This window comes from Asparagus officinalis, chromosome 1 (genome assembly GCF_001876935.1).
Source record: "Asparagus officinalis chromosome 1, Aspof.V1, whole genome shotgun sequence".
NCBI lineage: Eukaryota > Viridiplantae > Streptophyta > Magnoliopsida > Asparagales > Asparagaceae > Asparagus > Asparagus officinalis.
In genome coordinates this window covers 96,002,102-96,028,568 of record NC_033794.1, presented here as the reverse complement: position 1 = coordinate 96,028,568, position 26,467 = coordinate 96,002,102, and the positions used below count along the sequence as shown (strand labels likewise).

Here is a 26,467-nt window from a genome sequence, read left to right as displayed (position 1 = left end):
GGCCCGGGCCGGGTTTGGGCGCAACCGGGTTCGGGCCAGCTCCGGGCCCGAAGCCCATTTGGATAGCCCCAGAAACAACTAATGGACTCTGTAGATGTTGAAACTCCACAAAGAAGCTGCCACGCCAAAATCTTGGTTCTCGGACTCTCAACAATGACAACAAACAATATAGCATAGTGCACAATCTGTATTCTAACTTCAGTGGAAGGTGTAACGTAACATGCTGTTTTGTTTTCCCTGGTCTAAACTTAAGTGGTACTGATATCATTTTTAAAAGGGTTAATTACAATATACCTTCTGTTCTAGTATAACATGTTGGAACTTATTATCCATGTAATAATCTTTGGACAACTTTTTTTCAAACCCTTTTACCCTTAAATACATCACTAATTTCACCCCAATGTAATATCCGCCAAAATTTCACCCCAAGTACTTAAAAGAGTCAAAAAGAGGGGTCAAGGCTAACTGCCAATTTCTTTTATAACCCAATCCGGAACCAAACCCATGACCATGAGAGCCATATTGGAACTACCTAACCATTCAGATCACTTGTCGTGGGTCTATATGCCAAAATTGAACTACACCTAGTGTAATTAACCTTCTTTTTTGGAAACCATTTACTGTATGAAAACACGAAAACTGTAACAAGAATTTAAATTTTTTTCTTTTTTTTTTTTTTACATTTTTGTACTTTATCAATGTCCCTATACAACTCATTGCATTTAACTTTTCCTTCTAGAGCCATGCTAAAAGTTATCCATGGCTTTGAGGAATGGAGCTAAAAGCTCGACCAAAAATCCAATCTTTCAGAAGGCCATCGGGTCCCCCTCATCGTGATACGATCGTCCATTATGAGTATCCAATTTTAGAAGTTTTCTTATTGTACGTCTCTTAATGAAAATTACAAAAAATATACGGACGATGATGCTGATAAAATATATCACTGTCTAATAACTTTAGGCGCTCACGTCGAATTATTGACGAAGGTTCCTCTTGATATTTTACATGGAAATAGTATCCGTGATATAGAGAGAGGAATTGGTCGAAATAGTAAATTCAGGAGCAAAGAGAAGGTTGCTCCTGCTTGTACTGTACATATGATGGATAAGGGACAAATTTTCAAAACAAACTCTTTTGCAAATTTATTCCCAAAAAACAAACTATTTCTCTCTTATTTATAAAAACTGACTTGGTTTCAACCTCAGCGCTGAAACCAGGTCAGTTTTTACAAAAAATGTTCTGAAACTTCACGGGAGTTGAACTCCCGTGAAGTTTCACAGTTCAAAAAAATTATTTTTGAACTAAGAAACTTCACGGGAGTTCAACTCTCGTGAAGTTTAACAGCTTAATTAAAAAGTGCTAAACTTCACGGGAGATTAACTCCCGTGAAGTTTCAGAACTTTTTTTTGAAAAAACCGACCTGGTTTCAGCGTTGAGGCTGAAACCAGGTCGGTTTTTACAAATAAAAATTAAAGGGGTCGTTTTTTGGGAATAAAATTACAAAAGGAATTGTTTTGAAAATTTGTCCGATGGATAAGACTTCATTAATAGCATAGGATTCGGCATACATGCATGATGCTTTTTCCAAATAATCATCATATTAACACAGGATCAGTCAAGAAGGGATTCATCGAAAGTGCTCGCCAGTATGCTTATCATCATCAATATTACTCCCAGCTAGTCTTATTGATTTCGATCAATACGGTTTGCCTACTTTCTTAAATAAGCTTTTTCAAAAGACAAGCTTTATAAAGCTACTTTTGAAAAGAAGACGCTCTACTAGGTGCCTTTTACTTTATGTCTGTGCTTTATTCTCTTCCAGTTTATATAAGGAGAGAAGATATGTGTTGTAAAGTGTGCGTTTTTTAGTCTAAATTTTTATTAAAAAGTCTATGTGGATTTGCAGTGTGCGGAGTTCTCTTGTACGATATTTTATAAATAAAGATTGTGGAGAAAGAAATTATCTTAAGAATGGGCAGCCGAACTTTGTAAGTTATTTCCTTTGTCTAAATTTTTTTATGCATGTTTAGAATTGGTATCAGAGCTATAAACACCTATATACATACATATACACACACGCGCGCACACACACACACACACACACATATATATATATATATATATATATATATATATATATATATATATATATATATATATATATATATATATATATATATATATATATATATATATATATATATATATATATATATATATATATATATATATATATATATATATATATATATATATATATATATATATATATATATATATATATATATATATATATATATATATATATATATATGGAGAGGTTCTAATAAAAACCTCCTTAGCCTAAAAACTAAAAACCTCCTTCATCCAATGGCTAGCATTCAGTCAAACAGTCAACATACACATGTATTAATTACCTCATTAAACACATGCATTAAATACATCAACGCAATGAATCCAGATTCATTACAGTAATGAATTACTGTAGTGAATCTGGATTCACTGCAGTGATTCTGGATTCACTGCAGTGATTCGAGATACGTTGAGGTAGTGAATCTGGATTCACTGCGTTGAGGTAATTAATGCATGTGTCTGTTGACTGTTTGACTGAATCCCAGCCATTGGATTCATCTAGATCCAATGGATGAAGGAAGTTTTTAGTTTTTAGGCTAAGAGCAAGTGCATCAAGCTCCCAGTTGGGAGTCCTAGTCAACAAGCTCTCAAGAGCTCTCAAGCATTTTAGAATAAAAAATTAAAAAAATAAGTCTTGGGATGTCCTCCTTCTTTTATGGAGCTCCAACAAGCTCCTAGTTAGTAGCTCCAACAATATCAAAAAAATCCCTCTTCTATTTTAATATTTTACCCATTCAATGCCAAATTTTTCAAATGTAATTTACATTTTCAAATGTAATTTATATTTTCAATAAAGTAGCTGTCTAATGTAATTTACATTTTCCCAACAGTTAAATTCCTCTCAACAACGCCAAATCCCCAATTAAAAAAAAAAAAAAAAATTCATCCTCTCCCTTCGACAGACACCTCCACCCCCAAATCCTTTCCTTCGACCGAACCCAACCCCAAATCATCTCCGACCCGACGCAACCCCACCCCAAATCCACTTCGCCTCCATCATCTCCGACCCGACCCGAACGCCGCCATCATCTCCGGCGTCGGCATCGTCACCATCGTCGCCGGCACCCCAGTCGGAGGCCTCTTCGCCGCCAGAATCATCCCTGCGCTCCACAAACTGGTAAGGGGTAGTTTTGAGGGGGGGTTTTGTAAATTTTTGGCAGTTGGGAGCTCCCAAGCGATATTCTCAAATGCATATGTTGGATGATATCAAAAGTACGACGAAAAGTACGATGAAAAGTACGACGAAAAGTACGATGAAAAGTATGACGAAAAGCACATAGCAAATTGGCCTAAAGGCTTCCGATGAAACTTTCATCCTTTGTGTTTCTAATACTAATTCCCTAGGAAGAGCAAGAAAAACAAACAAGATCAAATTATTATACAATTCGGCTTCTCAGGAGCTGAAGTTGCAACGTCCTTGAAATACTATGCTTGCTGATTTCTCCAATGCCATAACAGACAAAATCAAATGGAAACCTTGTATATAGGTTAACGAACTCAGCATTCTACAACATTGGAAAAAAATAGCTCTATTAGCCGGCCAGGGGGATGAAGATAACTAACCTCTGTGAGCTCTATGTATAAAGAATCAAGAGTCTTCAAGGAGCAATATTACAGATCACAACAATGACCAGCCAAATAATTATCCATAGTTCTAATGAGCCAAAGCCACACTTTGTGCTAGTCCCTATGATGGCTCAAGGCCACATGATCCCAATGCTTGATTTTGCCGTATTTCTCGCCCACCACGGTTCACTAGTTACCGTAATCACCACCCCTCTCAATGCCTCTCGGAACAGAGCTACCATTAACAGCGCCCGAGATTCTGGCATATCAATACGCTTTGTTGAGCTTGCATTCCCTTGTAAAGAGCTGGGCTTGCCTGAAGGCTGTGAGAATATCGACATAGTTCCATCAGCAGAGCTCATGAAAAATTTCTTTGAAGGCCTAAGTCTTCTGGCGGAACCTGTTGAAAAATATCTCCGAGAACAGGAACCCTATCCCAACTGCATGGTGACTGACTTCTGCCACCATTGGACCCAAAAGGTGGCCGACAACCTGCAGATACCTCGGCTCACATTCTTCAGTATTTGCTGCTTCACTCTCTTATGTACTCATAATATCTCTCATTATAAGGTCTATGATAGAATCACTGATGAGCATGAGCCTTTTGATGTACCGGGCTTAAGTCAAAAAATTGTGGTCACAAAGGATCAAGCCCCTGCAGGGTTCTTCGTCGAACCTGGCTGGGAAGAATTCGCCAAAAAAGTAGAAAAGGCTGAGCTTGCAGCCGATGGAATCGTGGTGAACACTTTCAATGATTTAGAACTTCAGCACATCAAGAACTATCAAATTGCTATGGGTAAAAAAGTTTGGGCGGTTGGACCATTTTTTCTTCATAATAAAAACTTGTCCAACATGTCTATGAGAGGAAACAAGGCCTCCATTGACATCAATAAATGTCTAACCTGGCTTGATTCAAAGGAGCCCAGATCAGTCGTTTATGTCAATTTCGGTAGCCTCACATTCGTTGAAGCTCGTCGACTGATTGAGATAGGATTGGGGTTAGAATCTTCAAACCATCCATTTATTTGGGTGATCAAAGAACATGAAATATCCCCAGAGGTAGAAGGGTGGCTATCTGAGGGCTTCGAGGAGCGTGTAAAATCGAGGAGTCTCCTTATAAAAGGATGGGCCCCACAAGTTTTGATACTATCACACCCTGCGGTCGGAGGATTCATGACGCATTGTGGGTGGAACTCGACACTCGAAGGAATATCAACGGGTGTGCCTATGATTACTTGGCCACATTTCGCAGACCAGTTCCTCAATGAGAGGATGGTCGTGGATGTTCTGAAGATTGGAGTCTCGGTTGGAGTTAAAAAGCGAGGCATGTGGGTAGACAGCAAGGAAGTATTGGCTAATAGAGAGGATGTGCGCAAGGCAGTAAAGAGGTTGATGGATGGAGGAGAAGCAGCAGAAGGTATAAGGCAGAGGGCTACAGAGGTCGGGAGAAAGGCGAGGGACGCAATGAAAGAAGGGGGGTCTTCATATGATAGTATGACAAGCTTTATCCACTACTTTTCAGTTGAAGGTAGGACTGATGACGAAGGGCAAGTATGAGAGAAATTTATTCAAATTTCATTTCCTGTAATATTAAAAAGTTCCATGGAACTTCTTTGTCATCCTTTATCTCATCTAATTATTCCATACGCATATGACCAACGCCTTGTTTTGTTTCTATTCTTCTCTAGGGACTGTGGTGATACGATATTTATTTATCTTATGGATTGTTTCCACATGATAAACATCAAAGTTTCATTTCTTTGCTGGAGGTTTGTTTGAGTAATGTGACACAGGTGCCCAAATATCTTAGTAAGTCCTATACGTACATAGTAGCGACCATTTTCGCTACCTAGGATCATTCATTTGTCGTGATCATGAGATGAGGTGGATGCATGGAGTACCCTTAAACAGGATGGCTAAAAAGGCGAAATCATTCTAAAGCGTTAGCTGGTCATAGAATTTCCCATGATGTTAAAGGAATATGTTCCATAAAGAACTACAGTTTACGGGATAAGAATGTTGCATGACAGAAAAAAAACGTGAAAAACAAAGTGTAGCCAGTGATGCTAAGATTTAATTAGTAGGAAAATCTAAAATAGAGAATAGGAAATCGGTACATTCAGAAGAAGTTTGAAGTAGTTTCCATTGATGATATAATGTTGAACAACTAAATAAATTAAGTTGGTCTATGTGTCTGATAAAGTCCAATAAGCGAACCAAGTAAGAGCAATAATACATGAACACACAAGATACGAATACTTGAGTATAGACATGGACTTAGAAAACCAAAAATGATGTGATAGATATTTACTTAACCAAACAGAAAGCCCTTACCAAAACTGAATGGAAGAAAACAATTCACATAGCCAATCCCAAAAGTCCAGAATAGATCGAGGCTTTTCTTGACGTCATTGTTGTTCTTAGCCAACAGAAATACTCTCACGATTGTACTAAACACATGTCAGTAACAACTCAAAAGAGAGAACCTTTCACCTGTCAAGTATTAGTTCAAGCCATATATTGCCCACGCATTAAGAATACAAAAAGTACAATTCTCAATAGATGCATTTTCTTGCATAATAATTCAATAATAAAGAATAGTTCAAGATGCATACAGAGGACATAAAAAAAAAGTTATTTCACCCATTAGAACCAAAATTTAAGAATATCTAAAGAAAGTCAACGCATATAAATAAACAGCTATTTATATTTTCATGCAAAACTTATTTATCAGGAACGAGATGTAGTAATTTTTAATAAACTACATTCTCAGTTTCACTCTGAAGACTCCACTGATGCTACCCACTGACCTACGAGTTGATTGAGGCCGGGTTTACATGTTACATTGATTTTCACTTTGCGTCTTGATTAAAAACTCAACGCCTTCCAATGTTATTTTCATTAAAAAAAGGGACCTACCTCAGTTCCTTTCTTGGAAATTCTAGTGAAATATCTTATCCCTACTACGAGGGAAACCTTATCTTGCATGGCTATACAATTACAGAAGGTCAAACCACAACTTAATTGGTTGCTTAATGCAAAGTGCACTCATTCCTTTTTCGCTAGAAAAACAACAACATACATACATACATTTACACACACGTGCGAACGCGCACATATATGCATGCATATACACATACATACGCGCACGCATGCAAACACGTGCACACACACAAATTTGAATATATATATATATATATATATATATATATATAATGAACGTGCTTTGCACGTGAATGTAGATGTTTTAAGTTTTGATTTTTTATGTGTTAATAAATAAAATTGTATAATAAGATTACTTCAAAATAAATGTATGAATTAATTATTATTGTGTAGTTATTGTAATTGAAGGTTTTTCTTATAATAATTGTCCAGTGCAAACCTTTTTTTTTATAAGTCCCCCAAATCTACAATAATTCTTAAATAAGTCTGCCAAATCTATAAGTTCTCTTAAATATACCCCTCCAACTTGAAAATTGTTAATTTAACTAAGCTGCATTAATTTTGCTAGCTTTTTCTCGACGTTCTCTATATAGTTACACTTAATACCAGCAACATATTGCGATAGTTACTTCTCATTATAATTATTGAATATGGTATATTACACTAAACCATTATGAACTTTTAGCCCCTGTGAACTTTTAGAATCACACTAAAGCCCTAGTAACTTTTTTGTTTTAAAGAAAAACCCCAATAACTTTTTAAATTTTGCAAATAACCCCTATAAATTAGAACCAGATGGCGTAAAAATGTATTTTGAAAATTATTTGGGGTTTGACGTAATTTATCTAAAAGATATTAGGGGTTTTCTACAAAAGTTATTAGGGGTTTAGTGTGATTTCAAAATTTCATATAGTTTATTTATCAGAAGATGCTGAAAGTTCATGGGGTTTACTGTAATTTACCTTATTTAATATTTTAATTCTTAGTTTAAGTAATACCATTAAAATAATTATACTATCTATATACTATAAAATATTTATCTATTTTAATACTTTTAATTATGCTCTTAAATAATTTAGTACTATCAAGTATACTATCATTAATGATTAATAGTGCTATTATTAATATTAAATAATTTTTTTATAAAAAGGTTAGTTTGCAATCATTACTAAGTATAAATTATTCAATATATGTAATAATCTTAAATAAAATATTCTAAAACAAATATTAAATTCTTTACTTAATTTATTTAATAATATAATACTAAATAAATAGTGTACTCATAGTTTATGTGATATTATTAAAATAATTACACTATTTATGCTATTAAATATTTATTCTATTTATTTTATTGCTCATTGAATTATAATGTAATTCTTAATAGTATTTGGTGATACATTATCTTATGTATACTAATATTTAAATTATTTTATTATAATTCATAAATAATAATAATAATTAATTGGTTACTATTAATAATTTTGTATAGTTATTCTATAATTATTTTAATATATTATTATTAAATAATTAATAGTTATAATATTATTGATAGCTGCAATTATTTAAGAATGTGAGGAGGTGCATAATTAATAAGTGGTTATATTTATTTATTGAAAGATTAATTAGAGATAATGGCATATTTAGAATTTATCAAAATTTAAGAGGGCAAAAGAGTAAATTAAAAGTTTTACCACCTCAATCCTCTTTTTATAATAGTGTGTGTGTATAAACTATAACTTACTATCTCAATTCAATAAAGTACAAAAAAAAGTTCTATCTTAAATTGAACATACTTCTGTGCAATGTTATCAGAGGCATGCGTCTCATGCGCTCTGTGATGCGGGGCGCGGCAAAGCACCTCACATATATTGTGAAGTGCCTTTTGTGACTCTTAAGCACCCTGTGTTTCGCAGTAGGTTGCATACAAGGCACAACCTCATATATTTATGGACTTTAATATATTAATTAGGTCTTAAAACTGATAAATCGTATCCCAAAAAGTAAAATAAACCAATTAGGTCTTTTAGTGGCCTGATTAAGGACCCTAACTAAACCTCATTTACTATATGATTCTGTGTTAGAATTAGAAATTAAGACCTTATTTTGTTATTTGGTAGTAGACATTATCTATATTGACATATTTTTATGTGCAGATTCATAAACATGTTCTCTTGTTCTTGATTATAAATCTTGAACATTTGAGTGTGTGGTGTGCGCCTCGCTGCAGTAGGCCGTGCGCATCACATTGTGCCTTGTGCATGTGCGCGTAAAGGGACTTTGTGCCCTACGGCTACATTGCGTGTTACGCATTGATAACATTGCTCTCGTGTTTTTAGACCCCCAAAAGAGGGCATATTCACGACTTTAAAAGCTAAACATGGATCTAATACTTCCAGAACTTCACCTGGACAAAAGGAACCTGACTCAATCTCTGCAACAGAATACCTCTAGAAACATGCCCCTTGTACATATATTACTTTTAATTACAAATGGCTATCCAAGGACGTTACTATGCCTAATACAACTGCAACTCCTATATGTTGCAAGAACCAAAGGTGCTTCATCACGCCTAAACCTTATTGTCATCAGTATAATTTCCAGAATCTCTAGTTTTGCCACATTCTTGTCAATAAAAAGTAGTTCAATTCTTTAGGCTACTTTCAACAATTTGTTTCTCCTGCAACCAAATATGAAATCTTTCTATCGTAACAGACATCTCTTATTTATTATGAGATTAGGAAAACATTTGGTTGCCTACAATCATATCTTTGCACGATCCAACAAACAGGAGACTCTATACTTCAGTTGTCACCACTCACAAATGCACAGTAAACATAAACAATTGTTTTGGCTGGTTACCTTCCATCTCTCTCTTGTACTCAAGGCATATGATAGGTACAAAGTCGTTATTTTTTGTTACGCAAAATAAAAACTTCATATAAATATTGATTTCAAATTTCAATGAGATTTTCAAAGGGTTCGGTTCAAGCTACCACTGGCTATGGCCCTTTGCACAAGTATGTGGGGGCAAGAGTTAGTATATATATACACTTGGTTTGGTTGCCCATGTTGTGACTGATGCTTTGAGAAACCAAACCAACGAACGCCGAGAGAAAGACCAAACAAAACACAAACACCAAGGTTTTACGTGGTTCGGCAAATTGCCTACGTCCACGGGGCAAGAAGGGGGTGGGTTTTCACTAATAGAGAAGGAGAGTACAAATTGAGATTACAAATCGCTCAAACGAACCAACTAATCTCACCAACAAATCTCTCAATCTCTCAACCAATAACCCTAACAAATAGCTCAGAAAGATCTCTCTTTTTCTGTGCTCCAAAACCCCAAAACTCTCCTCACAAAACCCTCAAATCGTATTGGTATTTATACCAAAACAGAAACCCAAACAGACTGCAAATAGGAACCTGAACTTTCCAAAAAACCCGTCATAAGTCGACTTATCAGTCTGCATAAGTCGACTTGGCAGAGCGAAAAACAGCAACTGGAGAAGAGATCATAAGTCGACTTATCAGACCTGATAAGTCGACTTGGCAGAGCAAAAAACCAACAATCCAGAGCAGAACGTAAGTCGACTCATGCACCAACATAAGTCGACTTACCATAAGTCGACTTATGCCTGTGCATGAGTCGACTTATGACCAAAAATCTGCTTTTTCCAATTCTTCTCCACAATTCTCCACCTCGGCGAAGTTTTCCCAAAACTGAGCCGACACCAACCAAACAAATGCCTCACATGCTGAGACCCAAATGAGAGTGTGAACACTCACCCCAAATGTCGATGTCGCTCACCAAATCGGCTGCATCAAAATGACTGCCTACGTATCCTTTGCCCAAGGAATCAAGCCTTCACGTAGTTCACCCAAACGGCCTCCAAAGGCCCTCAATCAAATAGAAAAGTCTGCAACTCTTCTCCAATATCACCAAACGATCTGCAACTGATAGTATTCCCAATGACCCCAAATTGAGACAAATCAAACACCTCCACCTGAGGTAAACCAATGGCCATATCCAAACTATATCTACCAGCTGCAACTGAATCCAAAACCAATCCATCATCTGCATCCAAAACCAAATGATCTCCAACCTGTGTCACCTTAGCTGGAATCCCAAATGACGCAGTATGATCTGGAGTATGTGGAGTAATCTCCACCCAACGTGGAGTAGCATCACTCTCCACCTGCTGCGATATCCAAATGACCTGATCAACACTCTCCACCTGCCGAGAGTCAAAAGTGACATACCTGCTCAGAACAAAATCAGAAGCTCCCAAACGATAATCAACTGAGCCTCCGAACCCCAAACGCGCAATCGGATCCAATCTCACATCCACGATGTGACCAAATGCTGGGTATCCAAATATCCGACGCGACCCAAAATCTGAAGCAGCTCCACCAGATCTAATAACTCCTAAAGCAGCAGTCGGCGACCTATGCATAAGATGACCCAAATATGTCGAAGCCCGCACACCAATGCCAATGCTCGACATCAAACGCCGATCCTCCTCCAGAAAGGAACGACCCATCGAAACTGTCATCTCATCTCGTCGCCCCAAAGTCTCCACACCAATGAAGTGTCTCCTATTGCCGTGAGCTCGGCACCAACGCAAGAAAGGACCCCTACCAAAGCTGAAACAATGAGTTACCTTTCTGCCAATACACTTCTTCCAATTGTTGTTGACTTCTAGGACTTTACACCAACGGGAACTGGTCGCGACCCAATAATGCCTAGAACAATCACCAACTGTGGAAACCAAGATACGATTACCTCCCAATGATGCCTCCTTGGAAGGCCCCCAAATGCCTGACTGAACACCTCCAAAAAGACCCCTCGCTCGATGGATAGAAGTGCCAAACTCCACCACGGTCTCGCTCATCCTAATGTGCTCACAGGACTTCAATCTGCAGGTCATAGCACTCCTCAACAACCAATGCACGGTATTACCAATCATATACCCCAGCACCAAACAATGCCACAGTCTAGCCGAATCTGATGAAGTCGTCATTTCCCTATCAATCACCGTGCTTCCGTGCAAATAATACAAATTTCTTCTTCTGACGCCCTTCATCACAATCATGGACCCAAATGTAACCTTCAAGCGTGCATCCGCCAAGGTCACCCTATAGCCAGCTGCCTCCAAAGCTCCAAGTGAAATGATGTTCTTCTTCAACTGAGGAACGAACCTCACTCCAACCAACTCCCGAATCACCCCGTCACTCATCCTGATCCGAACAGTACCAATACCACCAATAGAGCATTTGTGATCATTCCCCATGAGCACGAAATCCCCTCTTTCCAACTCCTGAAAGCTGGAGAACCAATCCCTCCTAGGGCAAATGTGGTATGTAGCACCCGAATCCAATATCCACTCTGTAGAGTAGGCAACACAAACTGACGGCAGTGCAGATAACGAGTAGCCCGAAGAATCCGAATCTGAATCGTTGCCACTAGCCTTGACAACATTCGCCTCTGAAGCTTGAATAGCTTTTCCCTTATTCTTCCCGGCTCGATCAACTAACTTTGGGCAATCGGCTTTCCAATGTCCATCTTCTTTGCAAAAGGCACATTGATTCTTACGAACTCCAAGATGTGCCCCTCTAGACTGCGACCTCCCACTACGGTTTGGACCCTTTGCTCTTGCGACCAACGCCCCCGCTACCGGCTCAAACGAAGTCTCCTTATCCTTCTTTCGAAGCTGATAATTCACAAGTGCAGCGGTGACCTCACTATACGAAAGAGATGCCTTCCCATTAATAAGAGTAAGAACGAAGGTCTCATATTCCTCGTCAGGCAAGGAACTCAATAGCAACAACGCCTTGTCCTCATCTTCAATCTTAACATCCACATTCGCCAAATCCGCAAGAAGCTTCGTGTAGTGGTTCATGTGATCACCAATGGAGGTTCCTTTCTTCAACTGGAAGCGGTAAAGCCTCCTCTTCAAATGCAAGCGATTCTCCACACTCTTGGTCAAATACTTGCTCTCAAGGATCTCCCAAATCTTCTTTGCAGAAGTCTCATTGATCACATCATACTTTAGATCTTGAGTGAGACAAGACCTAATCACACCACACGCCGTTCGATTCATCTTTTTCCAAACCTTCTCATCAATGTTGTCCGGTTTCCCGTCCAACTCCAACGTATCTTCCAAATTTTGCGCGTTGAGCGCATCCATGACTTCGCATCGCCAAAGTCCAAAATTGTTTGTGCCATTGAACTTTTCCACATCAATCTTCATTGAGTGGATATTCAAGCTTTGGACGGTCTTCACGCCGGAAGTACTGCCCACAACTCCTTCTTTCTCGGCCATAATCCTCAAGGCACCACCAAACCAATGCGGAAACAAACGAGAAATAGATCCAAACTGAAAAAGACGAGATTTTTACAAAAAAAGATCCCACCTTTATCACCAAACGAAGCCCTAGATGAACTTCCAAAGCGATCTACTCCTCCAAATAGCCCAAGCGTTGCCCGTGCTCTGATACCACTTGTTGTGACTGATGCTTTGAGAAACCAAACCAACGAACGCCGAGAGAAAGACCAAACAAAACACAAACACCAAGGTTTTACGTGGTTCGGCAAATTGCCTACGTCCACGGGGCAAGAAGGGGGTGGGTTTTCACTAATAGAGAAGGAGAGTACAAATTGAGATTACAAATCGCTCAAACGAACCAACTAATCTCACCAACAAATCTCTCAATCTCTCAACCAATAACCCTAACAAATAGCTCAGAAAGATCTCTCTTTTTCTGTGCTCCAAAACCCCAAAACTCTCCTCACAAAACCCTCAAATCGTATTGGTATTTATACCAAAACAGAAACCCAAACAGACTGCAAATAGGAACCTGAACTTTCCAAAAAACCCGTCATAAGTCGACTTATCAGTCTGCATAAGTCGACTTGGCAGAGCGAAAAACAGCAACTGGAGAAGAGATCATAAGTCGACTTATCAGACCTGATAAGTCGACTTGGCAGAGCAAAAAACCAACAATCCAGAGCAGAACGTAAGTCGACTCATGCACCAACATAAGTCGACTTACCATAAGTCGACTTATGCCTGTGCATGAGTCGACTTATGACCAAAAATCTGCTTTTTCCAATTCTTCTCCACAGCCCAGACGTCCAAACCTCTGACTACGAGAGGATGATAAGCTTGTGTCTCTTCTGACACATACGTATATACATTCGTAAGTTAGGATGATCAATCTATCTCAACCCACATTTTTACACACTGCTAAATCATGCTGTTGTTGACGTAAGAACAAAGAAACAAGTACTTCTGTGTAACTCAAAGCTATCAAACAGTGAATGGCTATGATGAAGTTGAATGGGAACTAAAGAAGCTTGATTGCTGGTGTGCCATCATTTCTAAGATGAAGAAAAATGATAAATTATGACATACTTCAAATCCTATATTGAGGAGAGACGAACTAAAGCCCAAAAGAAGATTGAAGGGCAGCAAACTTCACTGCAAGTTTATCTTCATAACTATATAACTTGGAATTGGATGTTTTTTGTAATGAAGCCGTCGCAACTAATATCAAGATTCAATATCGCTTCATCCGTCACCAAGATCGAGCTCTAACGAAGACCATTAGCTTGGGTAAAATAGCTTAGGTTTATACTTTGTGCATTGTACTTATAAGCTCAATTCTCTTCTCATGCCATTTTCGTTTATATATTCACTTGTGCATTTTGATAGGGGGAGCACTCTTTATTATGTGTATACTCACTTATGCGTACATGTAGAGGGACCTTTCGCTCTTGTTTTGTTTATTTTCCCCCATTTTGATGTTGCCAAAGAGGGAGAAACAAGTTGGTTTGTGAGTATTTGGGAATATTTCATTTTATTTCATGATTTAAATATTATTTTGAAGAATTGTTTGTCATCATCAAAAAGAGGGAGATTGTTAGGACTCATGTGTGTGAGCCTACTTCTCTAATCTTGTTTTGATCATTAACAAACAATTTCTAATCTTGTTTCTAGTGTTTGTGTTTTTATTATATGCTTTCAGGACATATTTGAGCATAACGATGATATTCTTGGAATTGAATGTTTTTGTAATGAAGCCGTTGCAACTAATATCAAGATTCTATCATCGCTTCATCCGTCACCAAGATCGAGCTCTAACGAAAACCATTAGCTTGGGTAAAATAGCTTAGGTTTATACTTTGTGCATTATACTTATAAGCTCAATTCATACATATGCACATTTTTGAGAATATACTAAGTTTTTGGATTATTGGCTTAACAACAATGTTACATATCTCTTATCAAGTCCATTAATCCACCCAAATAATTTTCCAAACTTGCATATGGTCATTGTGTTAAAAACAAGCAATTACGAACTCGTATGTCAAACACTTTTGTAAAATGAAAAGTTTTTACAGATGGAAATAGCGTTTTCAAAAATTTCTTCGTTGACATGTTTATCTTCATGGTTATAAACGTTTCCCAAAATTTTGCTATTTTTGGAGTCAATTTGTTATGTTTAATTGATTTTTCAAAACCGAATTTTCTACAAACAGCTCCTAGAAAATCTCATGTATCAGTTCCGGACGACCGAACACATGACACCGGTCGACCGACCAAAGAAATATTTTTTAGCATCATGTTCTTAGGGTCATCAGTCGACCGATACTCATGTATATCGACCGATGAACATCCTTTGGTCGACCGGCCCTTGACCATCGGCCGACTGAAAATGTGTCTGTTGCACAATAACGGTTAGTTTCCAGATTTTATTCTTTTATTAGTTTGCCTCGCTTTTTGTGCGTTCCTCTGGTTTGGGCTGATGTGTTGAGAGACTATATATAGTTCTCAACACTTAGATTTTATAATGGAAGTTGAGAACAAGTTTTATAAGTTTTTAAGAGTTTCAAAGATAAATCAAAAGTGTTTTTATTTGTGTTTTACAAGAGAAGAATTGCTACAACGTATTTGGGGATATCTACCTTAAATTTCTATCTCTCTTGTTTATCAGAGAAGTTTTCTAAACTCTTTTCTTCTAGAAAATTATTATTATCGTTTTTCATATATTCTTGCTAGATTAATTTGAGTTTGATTTTATTTATATTCATTGTTTACACACACACCGCTTAAGCTTAAGTATTTTCACATATAGTATAATTATTAGGTTGTGATGTTGTAACATTGAGAGTGAGCTTAATTGAGTTCTTATCTATTAGAGAACAAATCTTGTATTTATGCTTTCATTGTGGAGAACACGTTGTAATACATAAGGACATCGAGAGAAGTGGTTGGTGAGAGACGGGGTCAATGCTAAAAGGAGTGGCGTCGGTTGTAAATCCTAGGGAGAGGTCGTAATTCCGAGCACTTGAGAAAGGTGACACAAGCTAAGCCAACACTTAGAGGGTATTTTGTGTGATTGCAAGTGTGTGAGTTGTAAACGTTTATCGGTGGCGTTGAAAACTGATTGTGTAACTTTTTGTGCTGATAGTGAAGATTCTTCTCGAGAGTGAGGAGCGGAGACGTATGTCAAGGATGACCGAACTCCGTGATCATTTGTTTGTGTTTGTGTTTGGCATTGACACACTTATCATTGTCTCATTGTTTATATCGTCTTTTGCTCATTGTATATCCTTGCATATTTTATTGTATATCAAAATTGCTAGGATATTGCATTAAAAGTTTTTATTTAGCATTAATATCGGATTAGATTAGCAATAATCCTATTCACCCCCCTCTAGGGAACTTTCATTTAATATCAGAGTTCGATCTTGGTGATGGATGAAGCGATGTTGAATCATGATATTAGTTGCGACGGCTTCATTACAAAAACATTCAATTCCAAGAATGTCATCGTTATGCTCAAATATGTCCTGAAAGCATATAACAAAAACAATAATAATAATTTGCTAGAAGAAACGATTTTAGAAAACTTCTCCGATAAACAAGAGAGGTAGAAATTTGAGGTAGAGATCCACAAATACATTGTAGCAATTCTTCTCTTGTAAAACACAAATGAAAACACTTTTGATTTATCTTTGAAACTCTTAAAAACTTGTAAAACTTGTTCTCAACTTCCATTATAAACTCTAAGTGTTAGAATTATATATAGTCTCTCAACACATCAGCCCAAACCAGAGGAACACAAAACTAACTGTTATTGTGCAACGGACACATTTTCGGTTGACCGATGGTCAAGGGTCGGTCGACCGAAGGATGTTCATCGGTCGACTGATACATGAGTATAGGTCGACTGATGACCCTGAGAACAAGATGCTGAAAAACCTTTCTCTGGTTGGTTGAACGGTGCCATGTGTTGGGTCGACCGGAACTGATACATGAGATTTTTCAGGAGCTGTTTGCAGAAAATTTGATTTTGAAAAATCAATTAAACATAACAACTTGACTCTAAAAATAGCGAAATTTTGGGAAACTTTTATAACCATGAAGATGAACATGTCAACGAAGAAAATTTTAAAAACGCAATTTCCATTTGTAAAAACTTGTCATTTTGCAAAAGTGTTAGAAATACGAGTTCGTAATTGTTTTGACACAATGACCATATGCAAGTTTGGAAAATTATTTGAGCGGATTAATGGACTTGATAAGGGAGATGAAACATTGTTGTTAAGCTAATAATCTAAAAACTTAGTACATTCTCAAAATCGTGCATGTGCGTGAATTGAGCTTTATAAGTATAATGCGCACAAGTATATACCTAAGCTATTTTACCCAAGCTAATGGTCTTCGTTAGAGTTCGATCTTGGTAATGGAAGAAGCAATGTTGAATCTTGATATTAGTTGTGACGGCTTCATTACAAAAACATTCAATTCCAAGAATGTCATCGTTATGCTCAAATATGTCCTGAAAGCATATAATAAAAACACAAACACTAGAAACAAGATTAGAAGTTGTTTGTTAATCGTCAAAACAAGATTAGAGAAGTAGGCTCACATACGAGTTCTATCATGAAGGACCGCAAACAGTATCATGATCCATTCCCAGCCAGAAAGGTTCCATGTTAATAAGCTAAGTAAACGCGCAGAAACAAAATCCTTACTGTTCAGCAGTTTTGAAGGGTGGAACATCATCTATGAAAAATCTTAAACCAAATACAGAGGAGGAGAGAACTGCAAAACTCTTTATTACTCAGACACCATCTTGAAGAATAACAGTCTTAAGAAAAGAGCAAAAGTGTTTACAGCCACTAGCTTATTGCTATACAATTATGCAGAATCTTGCAGTTGAAAAGGCACATCACAATATACATAAAAGTACTATTTACAGTGTGCTTTAGTGACATTTATTCCTCAGGGGAATGAAATTATTATATATACAAAGAAGTACAAAAGCACGCTGGACTATTATGAAGTTTCACAAGTTATCAGTACGCAAGACCTCCAGAAAACACATCCCCATCATGAAGTAGGCTCTCTGTTAGCCAATATCCATCCCAAGAACCACCAACTCTCTGTTAATTAATGGACGCATTTAATCTAACCATGTAATTTCATGCTCTCATAACCATAGCAGAAGGAAAAAATAAATCAAACCTGAACCATTGAGAACTGGAAAATCTCTTCTTCCTCAGGTCGAGACCCTTGTACCCAAACTCTTTGTTTAAATCGATTCTGTTAAACATGGCCATGATTAGAAGATAATCTCACTTATCTTCAAACTCATAAGAAACTTTTCTATGCACCTAACAATTGGCACTTGAATCTAGTATATACATAAATGCATCTTTCGTTATTGATGTTAGTAATACCTCTTTCACCCACAAACTGCTTAGGACCTTTCTCTCTTTGTGACAAAGCAGAACCCGATAATTTGAATGGTGAAAAATCCTTCTAAAACGCTCAAACTACAAAATTAAATTAGAGAAACCCTGAGAAGGAATCATATCATCACCATAAAGCATTTATAAAGTAACATTTACTGACCTGTCCTAGATCAAAGGAAGGCCCAAAATATGGCGACCTCTCAAAAGGATCAAATCCTGCAAACTGAGGAAAAAATATCATATTGAGTAGACTGAACGTCACCTATTCATGTGAACGTAAATGTTAAAAGTAATTTTCCCATGAACTCAAAATAAGAAGGGCTTACCCGGTACAGGACCTCTACTCCATAGTCCTGACGAGGTTGATCATTGTACTTCAGAGCATCAAGCTGGCATTGCACTGCTTCTTCTGCACTAAACTAAAGCAAGAATCATACTAGTTATATGCTATAGGTGTATATTAACAGTAGTGGTCCTTATATCAGATGTTAGAAACTTACATCTAGCCTCGGACCAAAGGGTTTTCTCCTGCGAGATTCAAGCCTGCAAAAGCACCAGATATACATGCATATCAGCAAAGACAAAAAGGAAGCAAGTTGAAAAAGCATCAAATGCTTCAGGATTAGTGCTATCAGAATAGGTTCGGTGCAGTTAAATATAAGCCAAACCATAGAATTCAAATTCTGCAGAGAATCGCATCAGACTGTTGGAATGGTTGTAAATGAAATGTCAATGCAGTTGGTTTATAGTTAACTCTACCTTAATCATAACATGAAATTCAAAATACTAAATGAACTTGAAAGTAGTTAACTCTTTTAGACTTCTGATTAAAGAGAAGTCTGCATACAGATTGAGTAAGAGGTGTGCTTGTCTATGGAGTTTACAATTTCTATGTTAGGATAAGAAAAACCAATGTTTAAACATGTTCTAATTGCTAAAGGATGTAGTGGCTTTAATGTGTTTCAGTGAGTTCTTCGGTCGTGTTAATGTCCAGTTTGTCAGTGCACTCCGCACTAAATTGAAGAATGTACATGGATGGTACAAAGTCAATGAGGAATATAATTGAGACATGATGAACTCACACAATCAAAATGCGTGTAGATTTACACAGTTCTGTTAAACAAATCTACAATATGTTATTTGTAGGCCACCTCCACTGTACCTTGAACACCAGACACGAGGTGGAAAACTTGGAAATTCTCCAAAAGTCTAGAGGGAAGGAAATGTCAATGTGCAAATTTATTTGGGAGTAGATGTGTATTCCATATATTTCATCGAACAGTCAGTTTTTGTTTTTAATGACAAAAATCTTGCAGCACTGTTATAATTTTTTCAACAAACTGAAAGCATGTTTACTCAGCTTATGCATATCCTTCAGGAAATTACTGTCACCAAATTGAAAGCTGCACATACAAGAGGCAGACAGACACGGGTCTTTTTTCGGACAGGGATGAACATAACAAAAATTTCCTGGAGAATCATGTCTATAAATAATGGCCTAGAGCACAAGTAACACAGAAGGACTCCCCTACCCACTAGATAAAAACTGGATAGAAAATGGTTTTTAAAAAACTACCACATTAGAGACTAAAAAAACAGCTAAGCATCCCAAGGCCTGTTTTACTAGAGTTAGTCAATTGTCTGAAAGCAATGCACATAATGCAAGCTGATGAGAGAAACCATAACCATTAGTCCTTATGATCTTGAAGGTTTATTCAATCTTTTGGGAACCCAGTGAAGAAATATCTCTTCATTGCTTCACCTATATGAGGTTCACACTGTAAAACTCGATAGTATTCCCCGCATTGTCCATGTAACTAGGCTGACATTTACTACTTTAATATATAATGCATAAGCTTCTATGATTGACTACAAGCCTGTAAAGGGATGAATGATGATGTATGTCCTACGTGAGAAAAACGATGTATCACATCAACACTTGATTCGCTAAAATTCATTGCGAGATGAATGGATTCGGATCCTTTCCACTACAAAAAAGTAGTGGAGAGACCACTACTATATCACAACCGTTAATTTGTTTAATGGATGGTTGTGATTTGCTTTTGAGTGTAAATTAGGAAATGAGTGCAAAATCATGGTTTGGTGAGCATTAGATTTGGTATGAACCATAGCCACCCACCATACTAATCAACAACTATGATTAATGTAGTGGTCTCTCCACTAATTTTTTTAAAGAAAAGGATCCAAATTCAAAGTAAATTATGAATCATAAAGAACTTGAAAGCATGTTTCCATGTTCAGAACCAATTATCTAAATGTCCTTAATTCTCTAACATCAATAATATGTTTCTACACCCTGAACATTGCTCAAATACCATGTGCTAATGCTGAAATTTAATTTGTTTGGTAACACTATTTTCTATTTTCGCCTCAACACCAAGATCTAGTCTCATCGAACGACAGAAATAGATAATTTTTTTAACGTATTCCATACATGCCAATATCTATTATTTTCTTTTAACACGTTATTATAAATCTACCTATGAGGAGAGTGATACTAGGAAGTGTCACGTGATAACTAAGATAGACAAAGCCACATTTCCTTTGCACTCAAGTTACAACTGTTGAAACATGTGCTGCAAAGATAAGGCAAACTTGTTTTGTAAATTATAAGGACCTGGATTATGACGAGGGATTGGAAAAGTTCAAGTACAAATAAAAATGAAGAGACAGATGGTTGAGTAGTAGTTCCTAATAGTCATAGAAAGCAGGGAATAAGAAGTCTCATGAGATCGATCATAACTACTACTTCAAAAGTGCTTATAGATATGGTTAAGGCAATAAAAAAACATCTCAAAAGCAATGATTTGGTAGTTATGAGATACACTCTGTTGTGAAAATTACTTCCAACAGTACTTTTAGTGATTTCTTATGTGGGTTTAGGGATTTGTTAGCTGAATCTGTGAGTTTGAGGGAATTTTGGAACAAGATGCAAGTTTTCATGATTACCTTAAAACAAAGTGAATAGATTAGTTCTCTAAAGAGAAACTTTATTAAAACCGGTAATCGAAGATATTTAATCATTTATTACTCAACCTATTTTCTCCCAAATAGTAGTAGACTAGTTATGTGCTTGCATGCACTGACAGTGTGCAATCTTGCCTATTAGTTATCTAAGAAAAATATTTGTTAGGAGTACCTCTTGTGTTATAAACATTACCTATATGATTGCTTGTCATGAGAAAACCGAATACACCAGTTAAGAGGTGATGAGATTATAGTTAATGGAGCAAAGAAGACTAGAGGTAGATCTAAAATAACTAGGTTGGTTTGAAGCAATTAAGAATGATATGATAATAGCTAACAGAGGAGATGACCCATAATAGAAAATAGAAAAGAATGGAAGAATAGTATTCATGTAGCTGACCTAGAAGTTTGGGTAGAAGCTTTTACGTTGTTGTTTGTAAAAGCAATAGTTTCAACTGGTTTTTGAACATTGTTTATACTGATGAAGCCCTCAAGTGAACATTTTTTATAATCCACCATAATACTACTTCCAAATTAATAAAAACCACAATTGAATCTTTCCGATCCCCTTAAACCCCCATAAATTACTCAGGAACGAGAATTATGAATCTTAAATATGAAATTTGAAACTCTACTCCCTAGCACATTCTTAGTGTTTGCCTCAAGGGAAGGATTAAGAAATAGAAAGTGGAAACACAAAAAAAGAAGTTATGTACAAAAAAGGTACATTTACAGCCTCCTTTGTCTAGCAAGCAAAACAACGAGAATGGAAAGTGAATACACCCTCTTGGCTTTTCATCTATTGGGATCAAAAGTGGAAATAAAATGTGAAAGAGAACTTTTACAGTTAAAACACATTTAATTGCTCTACACTATTTTATCACAAAAAGTATTTTCTCGGAGAGTAATTTCTCACTTTGCGGTTGTTTATGTACTTCAAACTGCTAAAAGAAATGCCACTAAAGTCAGCATATGGCGTGATTAGTTACATAATTTGGTTTGAACCTAGGCCTCTTAGGAGAAAAGGTTATATATAACATCCCTGAATTACGCCAAAGGATAACAACAATTGTCTATCGGGTAATTTAATTTGGTCATTTACAACATATATATCCCGAATATCCAAAAAAAAGGATACTCTCTGATGAACCATTAGAATTAGAAATTCTATCTGCTTCTTCCAAATGGGAAACACTAAATGACGTATCACCCTCTCCATTGTCAAATGAACATCTCTGTGACATGGCTTGGAGCTCATTCTTAAGTGAAACATGTAACACCGGAAGAACTTGACCTTGTTTCAGCTTTCAGGATCATATATGCAAATATCACACCTCAAACTGATGTATCATCTCTGGAGTCTTTCGTCTAAAGATTAACAAATACAGGGAATAAAAATTCAGACTCTATTTCATACCAGTATTTATGACAAATATGGATATTCAACATCAGTCTATTTAAAGTTATGTGCATGATTTATGAATTGTATGGTAGTATAAACTATGTGGAATGTCCACTATAAACATGAAATAACTGACTACAGACAGATGAAGACTAAATAAAATGTTTCACGTATAAAATAACCCAACAGATACAGGTAAAAAAATTTCTTCCAAATTATCAAAATTTTCAGTCTCAATTTCATCAATATCAGACAATAGATAGTTGGATTCTCATATATCCAGACAAGATCACATATCTTCAGTCATAATTCCTAGAAAAAAGTATGAGTATGGTAAACTCAAATATCTCATGCGCAGTTTAACTCAACTTTTTCTCATAACATTAGCAGTTCAGTGTTATTATCCATACATAATACGAGACCTGAAATGACATGAGAAATTTTCAGTGCCACTGTGCACAGATAAACTAAACCATACAAAAAAAATTCAGTGAAATTCTATGCCAATTTTAGATCGAAACTAACAAAGGATAAGATCAGCATGAATGAAAAAAAAAATAAGGGAAAAATAGGAGGGGAAAAAAAAAAGAAATCAAAACTGACCAATCAGAGGAGAGGTAATCTGGGACGGGGACATCCGATGAAGCTCGGATTCGAGTCGAGGGTCTCGAGCGATTGCTGATGAGGGGGTTTGAGAACTGAGAGATCGATTGAGGACAAAATAGAGCCATTATTTTTCTTTTCTTTTCTTTTTTCCCCCTTAATATTCCCTCTTATTTATTTATTTATTTTTTCTTTTTAATAATGTGCTTAGCTCTCGTTCGGTCGCCAGAAGGCCCAGAACTTCGGGACCATTATCAGGAGTCACTCGCTAGCACGTGACTAATGAGATGAAATCACGTGATGATTGTCCTGGTTATTTTGCTCGCAGGCTGTTAGAATAGGCCCGCAGAATTTGGTTTAGGCCCATGGTGTTGCTTGAGGCTCAAAAATAAAAAATTGCTCCTAATTTCTCATATTTTTTTCCTGGTTATTTTTTAAGGGAAAATTATGTGAAGGCCCCAAAAGTAACATCTTCATGTGCTGCAGCCCCTTCACTTTTTCCTCATGTGGTTCAGCCCCAAGAAGAGTGACATCTTATGCTGCAGTCCTTTTTAGCAATTATTACTTGCCAACTAAGCATAGAGAGAGAATAAAAAGTAAAAAACCCCCAAAATGCCCTTATCTACTCTATTCTTTCATGTTAGGTCTATTTAAAGTTCGTGTTAGGTCTATTTAGAGTTCTTGTTAGGTCTAATATTTCAGTTCAATTTAATTCATATTAAGTTTAATTTAATGTTAAGTCTAATTTCATGTTAAGTTTACTTTAAATCTAATTTCATGTTAAGTCCAATTTAATTCATATTAAGTCTAATTTAATTCATTTTAAGTCTAATTTAAATCATGTTGTGTCTAATTCAACTTGTTTTAAGTCTAATTTAATTGGACTTAACATGAAATTAGACTTAATATGGTTTAGATTAGACTTAAAATGAATTTAACATGATTGAAATTAGACTTAAAATTTCGTGTTAAATCTAATTCATGTTAGGTCTAATAAAAATTCGTGTTAAGTCTAATTTCATGTTAGGGCTAATAAAAGTTCATGTTAGTTCTAATAAAACTTCGTCTTAGTTCTATTTCATGTTCGTGTTAGTTCTAATACAACTTCGTGTTAGTTCTATTTCATGTTCGTGTTAGTTTTAACTCATGTTAGGTCTAATTGATATTCATGTTAGTTCTATTTTTGTGTTCGTGTTAGTTCTAACTCAGTTAGTGTTAGTTCTAATTCATGAATTTATAAAACAAATTCTATAAGCTCATATAAGCGACTTGCAAGTTACTCCACGACATCATGACATAAAGAGGGAGGTAGAGCCAGTTTAGAAATAGCTATCTGGTAGAATCCGTATTTCAGCGGACACAAGTGAAAACCTGCCTTAAATTTTAACTTTATCTTCCTTGAATTTTTTTAGTTATTTCAAATTTAATCGGGTATTCCATCTTAATTTTACTTTTTGACTTCTCATGAAACGGAATAACCATTTTTAAAAAAAAACCCCTTCAATTCTGTGGATCAATGAAGGGAAACAATAGTTACGTACTGATTTAAACAGCTGCTTCCAGAACTAGAACGGGGCGTTCATGATAGCTTCATCTCCTGGGAAATTCCTGATAGCTCCATTTTCCAACCCTTGCGAAGTCAAAGCATTTACAACAAGTCAAAGATAGGTTCATAAATGCTCGTCCGCTCGACGCATGCACTTTTTAATCTATCGTATCAAAGGATGTCCACAACAAAGCAATTGTTGAAAGGGTGGCACTAGGGTCACAGCCTCAACCACATCTCTAATCACACCCCCCTCTCTCATTGCTACAGTGTACCGGGCCCCACATGAGATTTTAAAATCTCATGTAGGGCCCGGTGCACTGTAACAACGAGAGAGAGGGTGTGGTTGGAGGTGTGGTTGGGGGTGTGCCTCTGTCATTTTTCTTGTTGAAAACAAAATGTCCAAGCCATTAATAAAATAAAATAAAAGGCTGGGAATATTATACCAACGTGAGGGAATCTTTTCAAGCCAGTGACGATGATGATGAGACGAGGCTTCACATGAATACTGTTTGGATGCCAGTTCACACTGAAGGGATGAAGCCAGTTAAATGAGAAATTTCCAAAGGGAAGCGTCCATGTGCAGGATGCAATGAAGTTTGTAAAATTTAATATTCAAAATGATAAAAGGGCTTCTCGAAGAAAAATGAAAGTTTGCTCAGAATGACAGTGACAAGGCTTTGTACGCATTTGTTTCGTGCGCCTTTCATTTTTGTTCAATTGGAATTTTACTTTGATGCTTCTCATTTTTCCGGTAGAAAGTATTAGGGTCTGTTTGTTTGCTCCAAAAAAACGAAAATGGGTTGCCACCTCACCTTTCAAGAAAACCTCCATGTGCCACATGGGTTTTTGTTTTCAATAGGTTTCCATTTCAAGTGTTTGTTTCGTCTTTAATTTTCAAGAAATGAAGTGCCACATGTGTTGCCACCTCAATTTTTCAAGAAATGTGTTTTCACACCAAATTGGGTTGAAAACACTTGGAAATGTTCCATCTCAGAATTATTAATTAGTAAAAACACTGTTTGAATAGTCATGAAGAGTAAAACGAAATATTTAAATGTCACATTTCTCATTTCCTTTTTCTTGTTCTTAAACAAACACAAGAAATAAAAATCAAAGCACTGTTACTATGGAGGCTTTTTTTTGTCTGTTTGTGTGATTTGGCAGTGAAAAGGAACATTTTCTTTGCGAAACAAACAAAAGAAATGAAAACTAGGAAATGTCTTGAAATGTCTTGAATTCATTTCAAGAGCTACATTTCCATTTCCGAATTTTTTGTAGAAATAGCCAAACAGGCCCTTAAGGTAAAAGTGCAAGAGGCCATTCTTGTTGTGGGGAAATTTTCAAAATAGATCAATTTAAAATTCTATTTCTCAAAGTCAACCCATTGCTAACTTGTTTATAAAAATCTACATAGTTTCGATCACGTCAGAACGCGGTCAAAAGCTAAGTCGGTTTAGGAAAAAAACACTACTTTATAATTAGTTGGGGTTGTGACCCCGACTAATTAGAAGCCACC

The 26,467-nt window shown here is 36.4% G+C and overlaps 2 protein-coding genes across 2 annotated transcripts; one reads left to right on the top strand and one right to left on the bottom strand.

The window, feature by feature from the left end:
* Positions 3,315-5,436, top strand: LOC109828636 (UDP-glycosyltransferase 73C6-like). Its single transcript, XM_020395595.1, has one exon. The coding sequence runs from the start codon at positions 3,760-3,762 to the stop codon at positions 5,254-5,256; it is 1,497 nt and encodes a 498-aa protein (XP_020251184.1). The 5' UTR covers positions 3,315-3,759; the 3' UTR covers positions 5,257-5,436.
* LOC109828626 lies at positions 17,750-23,611 on the bottom strand. Its single transcript, XM_020395586.1, has 7 exons — positions 23,403-23,611; positions 18,910-18,952; positions 18,736-18,828; positions 18,570-18,632; positions 18,395-18,490; positions 18,180-18,257; positions 17,750-18,097 (listed from the first exon to the last, which is right to left on the bottom strand). Exons 1-7 carry the CDS (start codon positions 23,528-23,530, stop codon positions 18,011-18,013), a joined length of 588 nt encoding a protein of 195 aa, XP_020251175.1. The 5' UTR covers positions 23,531-23,611; the 3' UTR covers positions 17,750-18,010.